At 47.2% G+C, this 14,420-nt stretch overlaps 1 protein-coding gene across 26 annotated transcripts in view; it reads left to right on the top strand.

The window, feature by feature from the left end:
- The window catches only part of Graf (GTPase regulator associated with FAK), a 189,599-nt gene that overhangs the window by 108,610 nt on the left and 66,569 nt on the right, over window positions 1-14,420 (top strand). For all 26 annotated transcript variants that reach the window (XM_070140693.1, XM_070140655.1, XM_070140662.1 and 23 more), the window contains exons 2-3: window positions 7,317-7,474; window positions 8,622-8,795. In XM_070140693.1, coding sequence (XP_069996794.1) covers window positions 7,317-7,474; window positions 8,622-8,795 — 332 coding nt within the window. The remainder of the gene's footprint in view (window positions 1-7,316; window positions 7,475-8,621; window positions 8,796-14,420) is intronic.

The following is a 14,420-nucleotide window of genomic DNA, read 5'->3' as shown; positions in this document are numbered from 1 at the left end:
AAATGTTAGAAGTCTGCATAACGAAGGGCCAGCGACATAACGCGAATGAGCCGGGCTGGCAGATGAACCCTTTATGTACCCAGAGCAGAGGGAGGGCAGGGATCAGCTGACTGAGATTGGGTACTTCTCTCCGCGGCGCTGCGGGCGAGCCGGAAACGGGGACCCGGAGTGCGTCGGGGTGATCCACGCGCCAGACTCCTATTCCTTTGCGTTCCCACACCTTCCCTGCCGCACCCAGTCACGTCCTCCTTGGCAACTACACATTCACGTCTCGTCATTTTTCTCCATCTACACATCCACGCCTACCTTCCTCATTCTCATACCCACGCCCTCCTTCTCCGTCCACATATCCAACCTATCCTAGTCGCCACTCACATCCACGCTCTGATTCCCCATCCACACATCCACGCCCTCTTTCCCCATCCACACCCTCTTTCCCCATCCACGTCCACGCCACCCACATCTACACTCTCCTTTCCCACCCACTTATCCACGCCCTGCTTCCCTATCCACACATCCACCCCCTGCTTCCCCATTCACACATCCACGCCATGCTTCCCCATCCACACATCCACGCCATGCTTCCCCATCCACGCATCCACGTCTTCTTCCTCCTCTGTACCGCTTTCTCTGCTCCCGCCTGCCTTGCCGCCTCTGCTTCACTTCTCTTAGCTCTCCGATCCTTCTCCTGTTACTCTCGCATTCTGACGCTGTCGAATCTTTGTCGACGATGCTCAAGAATGGATTTAAGGGAGGACATTGTTTCAGTCGGATTTTCATTGTTAAAAGATATTTCGCAGAGAGAATTAAAAGGGGCCAGGCTTGAGAACGCGGGTTGAGAGTAGCCGTGCCGAGGTATAGCGTCTCAGGTCACGACCAACTCGGGTGAAAGTCATCTCCCGGCTGCGACAGTGCGGTCTGCCTGCCTTCTTGCCTTCCTGCATGCCCTACTGCTTGCCTGCCTGCCTGCCTTCCTAGCTTGCCTTCCTACTTGTCTGCCTGCCTGCTTGCCTGCCTGCCTGCCTGCTTGCCGGTCTGCCTGAATACCTGCCTTTGCTCCTGTACGTGACTCCTCGCTTCGGCACTGCGGATGGGACTGTTTGTGATGGCCGGGGAATGAGTCGTCCCGGGCGGTATGAAGCAACAGGTCGGCGGCATGACTCCCTGGGGGAAGCAGCGCCGGAACTTATTGCAGAGGGAGCGTGCGGGGCCGGGAGCGTGAGGGACGCGGCGGAGGAGCATGTAGGGCAGTGTGTGTGTGTGTGTGTGCGGGGGGGGGGGGGGTTGGTAGAGGGGGTCTTCTGCCTTGGTAGTTTTGATCGAGGGGGATTCGTGTGGCTGGAAATTTATACGCCGTGATGGTCACAGTGAAACAGACGCATATGCACATGCCCCCACAGACAGGCACACACATATGTGCGCGCTCACACACACAGCACTGATACAGATACAGACACAGACAGCACCCACACAGACACAGACAAACATAATCATGAAATAGAAAACATACATAGGCGTTCTTTGTTTCCACGAGTGCACGCGTCTCTCAAAATCTGCAAAGGCATTTATGAATCGCGCGGTGTGACGGATGCGTGTGACTGTGTCGGCGGGCAGTGACGCTTGGCGGAGATTGAAGGCTCGCCCTTGTCTTTGTGTGTGTGTGTTCATGTGTGCACTTACGTGCTGGTGTGTACGTATGTAATGAAAGTGCGCGTGTGTAGTCCACCCCCACCGCCATATCACTCAACAGCCTTGCAGTCAGGGGTGTCACCCGTTTCCGTAACTGTCATCCGAAATGTATATACGGTCAGATATCCGGCGTCGCGTGGAAGGGTGATTCGATGGCATTCTGGTTGAGATATCTCTGCGTTTGTCATCAAGAGATTTATTGGTCGTTGCCTTGGAATAGAGTTCACTTTTTTTGCTTCCAGTTTTCCATAGACGTTAACGCTTCCTCCGTCCTTTTCCTCGTCATCCGCCAGCATGAAAGTTAAAGGCGATATTCTCAGTACGGAACACTGTTACATGGCCGTCCTGCTTCCGTTGGCGATGTCCACATGTGGTGCGGTGACTTCGTCTTCGTGTCCCGCTGGTGCTGGTGTCAGGCTACAAAGGGGTGGTGTTATGCAGATGCTGTTCGTGTTCTTGTTATTTCTTACTGCTAGACTGTTGTTTTGTGCTATTTATGATTTATATGGGTGTTATTGTTATCTTCTTATTATCATTATGGATTTTTAAAATCATCTGGATGCTATGTTAGCATTGCAAATGATAAGGATTATCATAAAAAATAACACTACACTACCAGTAGTAATAGATGAATCGCCCGAAGACTCATGCCAGTGTCCCCATCCCCACTCGCTCCATCAAGACCGTTGCTCTCCCACTTTTCTTCCACCTTCGAGATGCCATATTTGTGTAAGCGCTCCACTGGGCCGCTCGATTTCCAAAGCCATGTCATTTTGCGTCGCCAAAACACCCGGCGGATTTCGAGAGTGCCGTTGGGCGAGGAGATCGAACGGTTTCCCAGCTGGTTCGACGGTGCTCAGCTGGGGCAGGGTTTTCTGTTTGAGGGTACGGGCTTGAAGACGTGTTTTGATTAGTAGTTGCGTGTTTACGCGTTTGTAAAATGACTCGCTTAGATTTTGCGATTTAGAGAAGTAGTTTATTGTATCGTGAAAATCAGGCGGTAGGATGCTGGTATGAAGCATGTTGCTCGCACCGGGTCAGCTGTTGACCTTGCTCGCCCTTATCGAGAGGGAGATCACGGTCAGGTGCCTTGACGTTGTTTTACGGCCAGATGGTGGCGGGCCGATTCGTCATTCGATTGATGTCCAGGCTGTTCCTCATTAAGCTGGCAGCGAGGGGGACGCTCCACCTGCGTCCGATCGCGTGTGGGCCATGACGCAACCGCATGTTTGCGCCCGCGGGGGAAATTGATGTCAGAGAGCTCAATGGTGTTTTTGCCCCTCTGGGTCCGGGAGCGCGCCGGTGCTTCGCTGCTGACTGGATGCCTCGCTCGGACGTTGACGGCTGTGGTTCGGGTGCCATGCGCGCTCTAAAATCGGGCATGAGAAGACAGTGCTGTACATTTCGGTACAGCTTGTAAAGTTTTTGTGTTTGGGTAATTTATCTTTTTTTTTAATCAAAGACAGAGAATGTGGAAAACGTGGAACCACACGCACAGAAATTCTAGAAAAGTAGAAAGTGAATCTCAACGGTAGATAGCCAACAAGGTCAAACCTGGGTATTAGAAGGTAAAGGTGGAGTTTAGGGCACGCACAGCGTGTACGCAATGCCCTTTGCAGCAAGAGTGAAACGATTTAACGTCTTGCGCAGAAACAAACCATGGTTGTGTACTGTGTATAGGCTTAGGTAGAAACAACGTTGTTCTATCATTACGTTTCTTTATCGGTGGCTTTATGCACGATTTGCTCAACGTTGTTTTGTTCGTAGGTTTTTATCGGCGACTTTATGCATGGGTTGTCCAACGTTGTTCTGTTTTTAGCAGTTTATTCGTAATTTTATGCATGAACTGTGAAAAAAACGCGTGGCCAAGAATTTTGTCGTGTAGGCGATTGTAGGATCTCAAACAAACTTTAAGAACCTAATTGGGCGTCATATATTATGTCTTGGATTAGGACGCTGAAGATGTCCTGTTTCCTGCCTCTTTGTAATAGCTACAAAGAATAGGAAGTGCGCTAAGTTATTCTTGTGTCGCTGTACTTTTTTTTTTTACCAATTCATTTATTGATTATTTTTAGAACCGATGAAAGGAGGCTTTATAGAATATATGCATTTTACTTCGGGCTCTCTCTTCCCTTGCTTTGAGACTTCCTTGGTCGACTTGGTGCGTGACTGATTTCGCGTATTCATTGCTTAAAGTCGTATTTTGGATTCGCATTTATCCTCTATAATTCTCGAATTTTCTTCACAGACATGACACAAGAATAATTACACTCCATTTAAAGATTTAAATATGCGACTTATTCCTTAGACTCGTTTACCCATGTGAATGTAACTGTGACCTACAAAAGAGTTTCGGGTCATGATGCAGGTGTGTGGAACACGTGTGTGAAGAGGGCGCAGGTGCGCATCTTGGGCCTGTAAGCTAACAATTGTCAGTGTGGGATTCAGGAGAATTTTTATTTTGTACTTTTAGGACTTGTTTACTGGAATCTGATTTTGATTCGAGTCGTCTGCAAACCGTTTCTGGTTTAATTTCGCAGGTGTTTATTGTAGGCTGTCATCTTCGTACAGTCTGCCATATATCCTTGTTAGCGGCTGCTGTGCAAAGCTTTGTACTTTCTCCACCAACGCCCCTCCCTTTGTGACGTGTCTGTGCCCCCGTAGTTCGTATTTTTTCCGGCACACGAAGTGAATGTCATGGCACGTCATTTCTCAGCGTCATCGCCACGCAAGTCATTTACACGTTTACTTTTCTTTGCAATGTTTTATACTTGTCATATAGCACCCCCCTTCCCTGCCTGCATGGACATACGTTACCACTTTCTGCAATGCTGCAACATTTTGCAATGTCTCTCCAAACAACTACATAGATCTTGAGTGGTGCGTGTGGCGCTTTGTCCACAGAGTTACCAGTAAGTCGCTGATATCGGAGTCTAAATGATAGATGCCCTGGAGGCAATCCGGCGGGGGGAGTGTGACCTGCGGGACCACAAGCCCCTCTGTCCGCCGGTGGTAGGGGGGAGGGGGGAGGGGTGGCCGTGCCGATCATGGGTTCAGTCCTGTGGTATTGATGACTTGAGGGTACCAATAAAAAAAGACAGTGATTGATACCTTCGAATTGTTGAGTGCATGTATTTCAGCCTTCTTCTAAGAGTTGGCTACATATTTGTTTACGTTATTAAATGATTTGAAACGATTTATTCCCCAGCGGAGAGATGGCGTGAGATTAAAAAAAAAAAAAAAAGTTCATCCAGACGAGTGGCGTTAGGAGGTCAGGGGACTTCCAGCATTTAGGTCACACATGCCGCATAATTCCTGGGTCTCGTTATCGCTTAGCCAATGGCCCGCGTGATGGCCGCGTCTTGTTGGGCCATCTTATCCGGGACTTATTACCGGCCGGGTGGGGGGTGGAGGGCGGGGGCAGGTGAAGCGGGGTGGGGTGGGGGGGTCTAGGCGCTGCTTGGTGGACTTGTTTATAATGCGGGAACAAGTTTTGAGCATTCATTGTAAGCTGGGTGTATGGGATTCGTGATAATGCCTGCGAAATCATTTTTTTTAAAATTTAGAGACAAATTTGTCCTATAGTTATTTTCTTTATTGATGTTATGATTATTTTTATGATCATGACATCACCATCGTTATCAGTAATAGTGTCAGTATATTTGTTGTTGTGTTTTTGATATTATTATCATTGATTGATACTGTTTTCTTCTTGTTCTTTTTATTATTATTGCTACTATCACCATAGCTGTGCTGAAAGTAGTAGTAGTAGTAGTAGTAGTAGTAGTAGTAGTAGTAGTAGTAGTAGTAGTAGTAGTAGTAGTAGTAGTAGTAGTAGTAGTAGTAGTAGTAGTAATAATAGTAGTAGTGTTAGTATTAGTATTGGTATTAGTATTAGTATTATTAGTATTATTAGTATTAGCATTAGAAGTTGTATTACTGGTAGAAGTAGTAGTTGCAGAGGTAGTAGTAAGAGTAGTAGTAGTAGTTGCAGTAGAAGTGGTGATCACAGTCATCATTATCATCGTTGCCATTATTATTGTCATGATGATAATACTATACTACCATTATTATTAATGAAGTTTATGATAGTAGTTGTTTTTATTTTTGTTGTTATTGTTATTGTTTTTATTATTGTTGTTAATATTGTTGATGTTATTATTGTTATTATCTTTGTTGTTATTATTGTCATTATCTTTGTTGTTGTTATTGTTATTATCTTTGTTGTTATTATTGTTGTTGCTGTTATTATTGTAACTTTTGTTGTTGTTCTTCTCCTCCCTGTTTTTGTTCTTGTTCTTCTTGTTCTTTTTGGTGTTGTTGTTGTTGTTCTTCTTCTTACTACAACTACAACTACTACTACTACCATTACTATTACTATTACCATTACTATTACTATTACTATTACTACTATTACTACTTGTTTCACTATGATTTTTGTCGTTGTTAATGTTCTTGTTATTACTCTATTGTTATTGGTTTTGATATTTGCTATTTTGAGTACCATAATCACTTCCTAAAAAAGAAAAAACCTAAGCTTTTGAATAGAACTGGTGTTTAAAATTTTATTTTAGTTCACCATAAAACGTTGACTGTGTACGTTTTCTAATATAAGCTCACAATGCACAGAAAATGGCTACTAGACATTTAAGAGCGGTGACTACGTAAAATTGTACTGTGCATATTAGAGCGGTAACTATATAAAATGCCACTAGATATTTTTGAGCGGCAACTATATAAAATCTTATTAAATGTTTTAGAACGGTTACTATGTAAGATCTATCAGATTTGTATATATACTATAGAACTTTTGTTATTTAAGAAATATAAAATGGAATTACATTGACATCTAAATTGTGAATATTATACATTCCGTGTCTGTGTCTGTTTTCACGCAAAATATCAACCATTCTGGAAATGTATGCACAGATACAGGATACGTACAAATCAGAGCTATGAATTAGAGAAATCGATTCCCTTAAACTTGGCTTTTGAAGTGTACGTGAATACTGTAGTAAACTGAAATTGGCGACAGGAGCAGAAGCGTTGTTGTTTAGCTTAAATTTGTCTTTTAGTGATCATTCACGGCAACTGCGCGGGCGTGTTATGTTGCAGGTTTAGCTCTGTTGCAAAGGTGACTTTCGTATAGAGTGCAAAATCCTGCTAGCACAAAATTATCTCAATGCATTTTTTTCTAACATTTTTCAGCGCGAGCCATTTCCTGGTTTGATGTATCACAAACTTGTTGGATGTATCTTATACACTAGTAACTAATATTTATCCCATGTTTTCTATCTACTATGCCTTATGATAATTTTTATTTTCATATATATTATTTAGTTTGTTTTACATGGTTTTATTATTACAAGCCCGTCCCCAACAAACTAGCCTCCAGCCGTAGGCCTACTTGAAGTCCTTTTGTATTAGAGGAAAAGTAATCACAATTTCTTGTACAGTGCCTTCTGCTGGTTGGTCACAAAGACTTCAATGCATGACACTCTTAGATAAATTATACCAGCTTTTATATTTCATAACAAGCAAAATAGCAGAGTTTACCCTATGTGTTCTACTGTACGTTTTCTGTTTCAAATTGTCCGTGTGTAATGTGTGGCGTTTTGTCCCCGCAGACTTATCGAAGGCCAAGAGGAACCTGAGCAACAACCTGCAGCGCTTCAAGTTCGAATGCATCGGCAACAGTCAGACGGAAGACGAGATAGTCATCGGGGGATCACTCAGGGAGTTCGCCCAGATCATCGACATGGTGGAGGACGAGCGGGAGAGAATGGTGAGTCGGGCGGAATTTTCTTTCAAGATTATTTTTCCTTTTGGGGGATGATTTTTTTTTTCAACTTCTCGTCATATTTGATGTTTTGGTGGGGTCTTTGAGAAGTAAGTCGTTTGCATTTCCTTGCATTGTTTTTTACTTTTTTTTTTTTTTTTTTAGTCTCTCCTTTTCGTCATATTTCATTTTTGGAGTTTCTATTTCTTCGTTTGCATATCCCTTATTTTTTCATCTCCATTTTTATGTCGTTTTAATATTTCTTTTTTAAATTATATTTTTTTATTTGCCTGTTTTTAGATTTCTTTTTTTTCTGGTATAATTCAGTGGCTACTATTATTCCCTTGCGAAGCCCCTGCATGTTTCCCCCCCACGCCCTTCCTCTGTAAAAACGTCCTCCCCGAGTTATATTAGGAGGCCGGGATGACAGCATGCCATTTTATCATCTTCATGAAGTAAGCCACAACAGCCACTCTTGTTTAATGCGGTTCTTTTTATAAAACGGAGTGTGGATTTTGTGAGTCACCGCTGCTGCTGAGCTCACTGGCGTTTCGGTGGCGGCGTGGTTTGCTCTTCAGGGTATTTGCTTCCCCCGGGCGAATTCCCCTGGGCGTTTTATGCTGAGGGCGGGGCGGCGAGGTTAATTCTTAGGTGAAGTACGTGCGTGCTGAAGTAATACCTAGGTAGAAGGCGTACTTTCTGGGTCAGAGGTAGGGGAATATGTGCGTTTTATGTTGAGGAGGATGGGGCATTGAGGTAATAATTAGGTGAGATACGTACATTATTATGCTGAAGGTGAGGCATAAAGGTTTATACATAGGGAAGAATGCCTGAGGAAGGGGAGGGGCGGCGATGTAAAGGTTATGGTAAAAAAAGTGCAGATGCTTTCCGATGGGCGTCCCGCTCTTTTGTTTGGAGTAAAAGTGGGAGGGCGAATTCTGTTGTACATGTTTCTTAAGGGTTCTTATAGGGTAATAGAGGTTTACGCAGGGGCTTAGTGTAACGCAATTTAATAGTCGGGGGGAGGGGTATTAGTGTTCGTATTACTCCTAGGATTGTGAATGATAGCGAATAAATGCAACGAAAAGTGTGTAAAAAAAATAGATATGACGAAAGATATGAAGCGCCTCAGCATCCCCTTGGCTTTCCGCAGCTGGACCGGTCCTACGAGCAGATCATCGGGCCCCTGGAGAACTTCCGGAAGGAGGCCATCGGGGGCGCGAAGGAGGGCCGGAAGAAGTTCGAGAAGCAGACGCAGAAGTTCTGTCAGTCGCAGGAGCGCTACCTCAACCTCTCCACCAAGAAGGACGACCAGGTGCTGCAGGAGGTAAGATTGGGAAGGATTTTTTTCGTAGGGGAGGGTAAGGGGGAGAAGGGAGGGAGGGAGGGGGAGTGAGTAAGTAACTGAATAAGTAAATAAGTAAGTAAGCAAGAAAGTAAATGAATTAATAAAGCAAACAAGTAATGGAGGGAGGGAGCTAGCAAGGAGAGGATGATTGCTACTGATTCCAGCGGCGTTCACAGTGTAAGATGCTCCTCCGTCTCCTCCGTCTTCTGTCCACAACACGGTCATTCTGGTCATTATGATCTCCCTCGCCACCACCTCCTCCCCGCCTTCAGTTTTCTTTCTCTTCATGTTCTTTCCAATTCTTTATTTTTTAATCTTCTGATTTTTCTTCTTCTTCGTCGTCTTCTTCTTTCATCCTCTATTTGTTCTACCTCCTCCTCATATTCCTTCTCTTCCATTCTCCTCCTATTCCTTCTCTTCCATTCTCCTCCTGCTCCTCCTCCTCCTCCTTCTCTTCCTTCTCTTTCTCCTCCTCCTCCTCCTCCTCCCCTCTCCCCTCCTCCCCCTCCCCCCTCCCCCTCCTCCTCCCCTCCCTCCCCTCCTCCTCCTCCTCCTCCTCCTCCTCCTCCTCCTCCTCCTCCTCCTCCTCCTCCTCCTCCTCCTCCTCCTCCTCCTCCTCCTCCGCCTCTTCCTCCTCCTCAAATGCTAACCCACTGTAGGCCCCTTGCCACCCCCTCCTTCTCTTCCACTCTGCGTCTTGCCCCCTCTCCCCTCCCCCCCTCCTCCCTCCTCCTATCTCCCTGCCATGTTCACACGCCCACCTCCATCCCCACCCCCACCCCTCTCCCCACCCTCCACCCTCCTCCGTCCCCAAGTTCGCATTATGTGATCAGTGAAAATAGTGAGTTTTGCTCGGTGGGCGGATGACGTCACGGAGAGAAGACCGGGCGCGAGGGCAAGAGATAAGGAGATGAGGCAAAAAGAGGAAGAGGGGATCCTATAACGAAGGGAGATGGGAGAGAGAGAGAGAGAGAGACAGACAGACCGACCGACCGACCGACCGACCGACCGACCGACAGACAGACAGACAGACAGACAGACAGACAGACAGACAGACAGACAGACAGACAGACAGACAGACAGACAGACAGACAGACAGACAGACAGACAGACAGAAAGACAGAAAGACAGAAAGACAGAAAGACAGAAAGACAGAAAGACAGAAAGACAGAAAGAAAGAAAGAAAAAAAGAAAGAAAGAAAGAAAGAAAGAAAGAAAGAAAGAAAGAAAGAAAGAAAGAAAGAAAGAAAGAAAGAAAGAAAGAAAGAGAGAAAGAGAGAAAGAAAGAAAGAAAGAAAGAAAGAAAGAAAGAAAGAGAGAAAGAGAGAAAGAGAGAAAGAGAGAAAGAGAGAAAGAGAGAAAGAGAGAAAGAGAGAGAGAGAGAGAGAGAGAGAGAGAGAGAGAGAGAGAGAGAGAGAGAGAGAGAGAGAGAGTGAGAGGGAGAGAGAAAGAGAGAGAGAGAGAGAGGGAGGGAGGGAGGGAGGGAGGGAGGGAGGGGCTACTATAGCTAAATGGGTGGTTCTGTAATGCAGTGGGAGGTCGGGGGGGGGGGGGGGGGGGGAGAAAGTCCAATAAGGAAAGAGGGTGGTTTTGGGACGAAGAAAGTGCTATAAGGAAAGAGGGGGATGTTGGGACGAAGAAAGTCCTGTAAGGAAAGGGGGTGGTGTTAGGACGAGAGAAAATGCTATAAGGAAAGAGGGGGATGTTGGGACGAAGAAAGTGCTGTAAGGAAAGGGGGAGGTCCCGGGCCGAAGAAAGTGCTATAACGAGAGATTAGGTCCCGTAACTAAAGAGGAGGATTCGTGACGATAGGGAAGGCTGTATGTAACGAAGGTCCTACAACGAAAGAGGTCACGTGACGAGGGAGTTCCTATGCCGAGATCCGCCGCGGGAGTGAGACGAAGTGGGCGTGAATGCGGGCGTCGGTTTGCCTCGATTTGGAGCGTGCGTTCGCGGCTGACCTTCCCAAGGAAGCGCGGCGGGAGGAGCGCAGGGGGGCGGGCGGAGCGGGGGGGGGGGCTTCGAGAGGTGTGGAGGCGGCGGGGGAGGGGGGTTGGGGGCTCCTTTGGGGGTGGGTTGGTTTTGCATTTGGGGTTCTCTGCGCTCTTCTTTACATTATTTATGTTTCTCTCTTTCTGTAACATGCACATGCACTCAAACGCGCTCACACACACGCACACACAGACACACGCACACACAGATACACGCACACACAGACACACGCACACACTGACATACACACGCACACACAGACATACGCACGCACACACAGACACACGCACACACGCACACACAGACACACGCACACAGACACACGCACATACAGATACACGCACACACAGACACACGCACACACAGACACACGCACACACAGATACAAGCACACACAGATACACGCACACACAGATACACTCACACAAAGATACACGCACACACACGCGCACACGGACTCACGCACAAACACGCACACGCAGTCTCACGCAAACACGCGCCCCCTCCTCCCCCCTCACGCACCCACGCCTATGCTCAGCTATCTCCAGTCGCGTCTCCACCAGGATGCGCGGAGGGAAAGCAAGGAAGGGGACGGCGGTGCGGGGGAAGCGGCAGGAAGGTGTAGGACGCCGGGATCATTGCGGAAGATGGGCACAGGAAGGTGTGGAGGAGGTCAGGTCAGGGCGTCGGAGGTCAGGGCGTCGGAGGTCAGGGCGTCGGAGGGGGGCAGGATCAGCTGGGCGGTGGAGGGTCAGGGTGGTGGGGGGTGAGGGGAGGAGGGGGTGGTGGGGATAGACGTTCTCTTGGGGGAGGGGGGTGATGCGAATGAAGTTTGTTTTGAGTGAATGAGTGAGAGCGTCAGTGAGTGAGAGTGGTGGGTGAGTATGAGTGTGAGAGAGAGTGAGTGAGTTAGTGTTAGTGGTGGGTGAGTATGAGTGTGAGAGAGAGAGAGAGAGTGTGAGTGAGTGAGTGAGTGAGTGAGTGAGTGAGTGAGTGAGTGAGTGAGTGAGTGAGTGAGTGAGTGAGTGAGTGGGTGAGTGGGTGAGTGAGTGCGTGAGTGAGTGAGAGTGCCTGCGACTCACTCACGCGGGGAGGCCGAGCCCTAACCCTAAGCCTTGGTCATTAACCTACTTGATCTTGTCAAGGTTCTCAACTCCTCGCCACTGATGAACTCGGGGGGAAAGAATGACGCCTTCCGTGCTCGTGTTACACGGCGACATGCGCACGCACATACGAACTCACTTGTTCATTACTTAACGCCTGCCTCCCCCGCCCCCTCCCCCCACCCAGTGCCAGTGCCGAAGTCGCTACAGTGCCACGAGATTACGCTCTGCCTTTTTATCAGCGCGAAACCTTACGAACGCGAATGTAATCCTTGGACGCGAATGAAACGACGCTCAAGTATGTTGGAGCGATGTTTGTTGGAGCAGTGGATGTTGGAGCGATGTTTGTTTGAGTGATGTCTGAAGGCCTGGTGACTGGAGGCAAAAGAGGAGTGTCTGTCTGGTCTCGATGTCACCGGGAGAGCCGAATAAGGGGACCACCTGTTATATTGTTGGGATGATTAGTGAAGTGTAATTAGTGCTGGTGGTTCGGGCATCGTGGAGGACGGTCTTGGTGGATTTAGGGAGTTCGGGTTTCTGGTTGCAGATGCGAGCTCCGATTTCTATTCGTGACAGGAAATGATTGTTGAAGAACCGGTCTTTCGTAGAAATACATGGGTGAAAAGATTAACGAACCTTAAATGGTAGATAGGAATATGGCAGTAATAATGATAATAATGATAAGGAGAATGGCATTACGTAAGCCTTTATAGTTCTCGTTGAAGGTGCAGAGAACAGTCAGACAATCGATCGATTTGTTACAAAAGCAGAGCTAGACGCATACTAGTTCGCTATTGGGCGCTGCTGAAGATGGCACAAGTCCGGCACCCGCGCGAGATCGGCGCTGACGGAGCGTGGCACCTTCGCCGAATGCCCTTTATCGAAGGGGGGGGGGCAGTAGGGGTCTTAAAGGCAACCCTCCCCCTCCCCCCAATCCCTGTCCTCGACATGGCTCTCGGCCCCTTCAGCCAAGCGGCAGCGCCCCTTGAGCCCCCCCCCCCTCCTCAGGTTGAAAGAGGCTCCCGTTGTAACAGCGGGAGCAGCTAATGACGTGCTCATCGCGTGTGTGTCGCCGCCTGCGCTCCGAGGGGCCCGGCCGAGGTCGTCGAGGTGCAGTTGCAGCATTGCATTGCCGAGTCCCACGGCCAAGGCGAACATTCGCTCACTAATGGTCGTTCGGGCTGATGAACTTGCATTGCTTGAGAACCATATCCTCGGCCGCAGCTGCTCGGTGTCGCGTCTTGTTTCACTCGCGCCCCCCTCCCCCCGCCCCTCCACCCCGCTCCTCTACGTCATCTCTCCTCTTTAGCCGTCTTGGTGACAGCGTCTGTTTTTCATCAGTTTTTTCACTTTCGCTGTTAAGCTTATTTGTTTAGAGGATTATCTTTTTTTCTTTTTTCTTTTTCATAGCTGCGACAAATTACTCATGCTTTTATTTAGGTTTATCTGTAAGTGATTCCATTTGTCTTTGCATGAAATCTTCTGGGTTAGATATAGATGTAAGTCACGATAGTTGAAGAGAAAGAAAGAAAAAGCAAAACAAAATATTTATCATGATGTAAAATCTTCTGGGGGTAATTTGCGGCATGAAAAAGAAATATATATATAAAGAATAGGGGACGCTTCACAAGAACAGTCCTTGAGTTCCACTAATTACGGCATTATAATGAGGCACTGTGCTTGATGTCGTGTCGCGTAACACAGCGCTCGGTACTACGTGGATATGAAGCGAAGGAAAGAACAGTGTCTTTTCACGGTAGGATGTGTCTCTGTAGGATTATTGTTACTCATAAGATGTTCAAGATCTTCATTAAAGTGAAATTATGTCGGCATAGGGACTGCTTCTCGAAAATTGAGAATTTTATGGAATTTATGTACTGACAAAAAGGTTGATTTTCCTGTCTCACTACGTCTTGTTATTCTATTCGGCCTTATGATGGTGTAATTGAGTAACACTTGGACGTAATACAGCGTGCTTACCTCATAGAAAAAGGGAATTCAGAGGTTTCTTTGCTAATGTTGGACCTAAGGCAGGATGTGTTATTTTTTACTCGTTTTCCTCATTTATTTGACCAGATGACTCCTCGATCACGACTTTCCTATTATTCATCTGTTTTCATCCCTTTCTTCTTTGCCATTCAGGCTCCCCCCCCTCTCCCCTCCCTCCCCCTCTCCCCTCCGCCCCTACCCTCCCCTCTCCCCTTCTCCCCTCCCTCCCGGCATTTCTTTCATAATCCTCCTCTTATTTCGTATCTTGGTTCCTGCGTTCGGTTCTGTGTTACTTCTATCTCCCCGGCGACCCAATTTCCTCGCGGTTCACTGTATCGGCGTTTTTATTTCCTTATCCGTCAACAACGTTCCTTCACTATTTCCCCCTCTGTCTCTGTCTCTCCCTTTCCCTCTCCTTCTCCATCTTGATCTTCATCTCCCTCTCCCTCTCCCGTTTGTTCTCCCTCTCCTTTTCCCTCTCCCTTTCCTTTTCCCTCTACCTTTCCTTTTCCTCTCCCTT

This window comes from Penaeus vannamei, chromosome 3 (genome assembly GCF_042767895.1).
Source record: "Penaeus vannamei isolate JL-2024 chromosome 3, ASM4276789v1, whole genome shotgun sequence".
In the NCBI taxonomy this organism is placed as follows: Eukaryota; Metazoa; Arthropoda; class Malacostraca; order Decapoda; family Penaeidae; genus Penaeus; species Penaeus vannamei.
The sequence above is the reverse complement of the archived record's forward strand: the minus strand, read 5'-3'. Positions and strand labels throughout refer to the sequence as shown.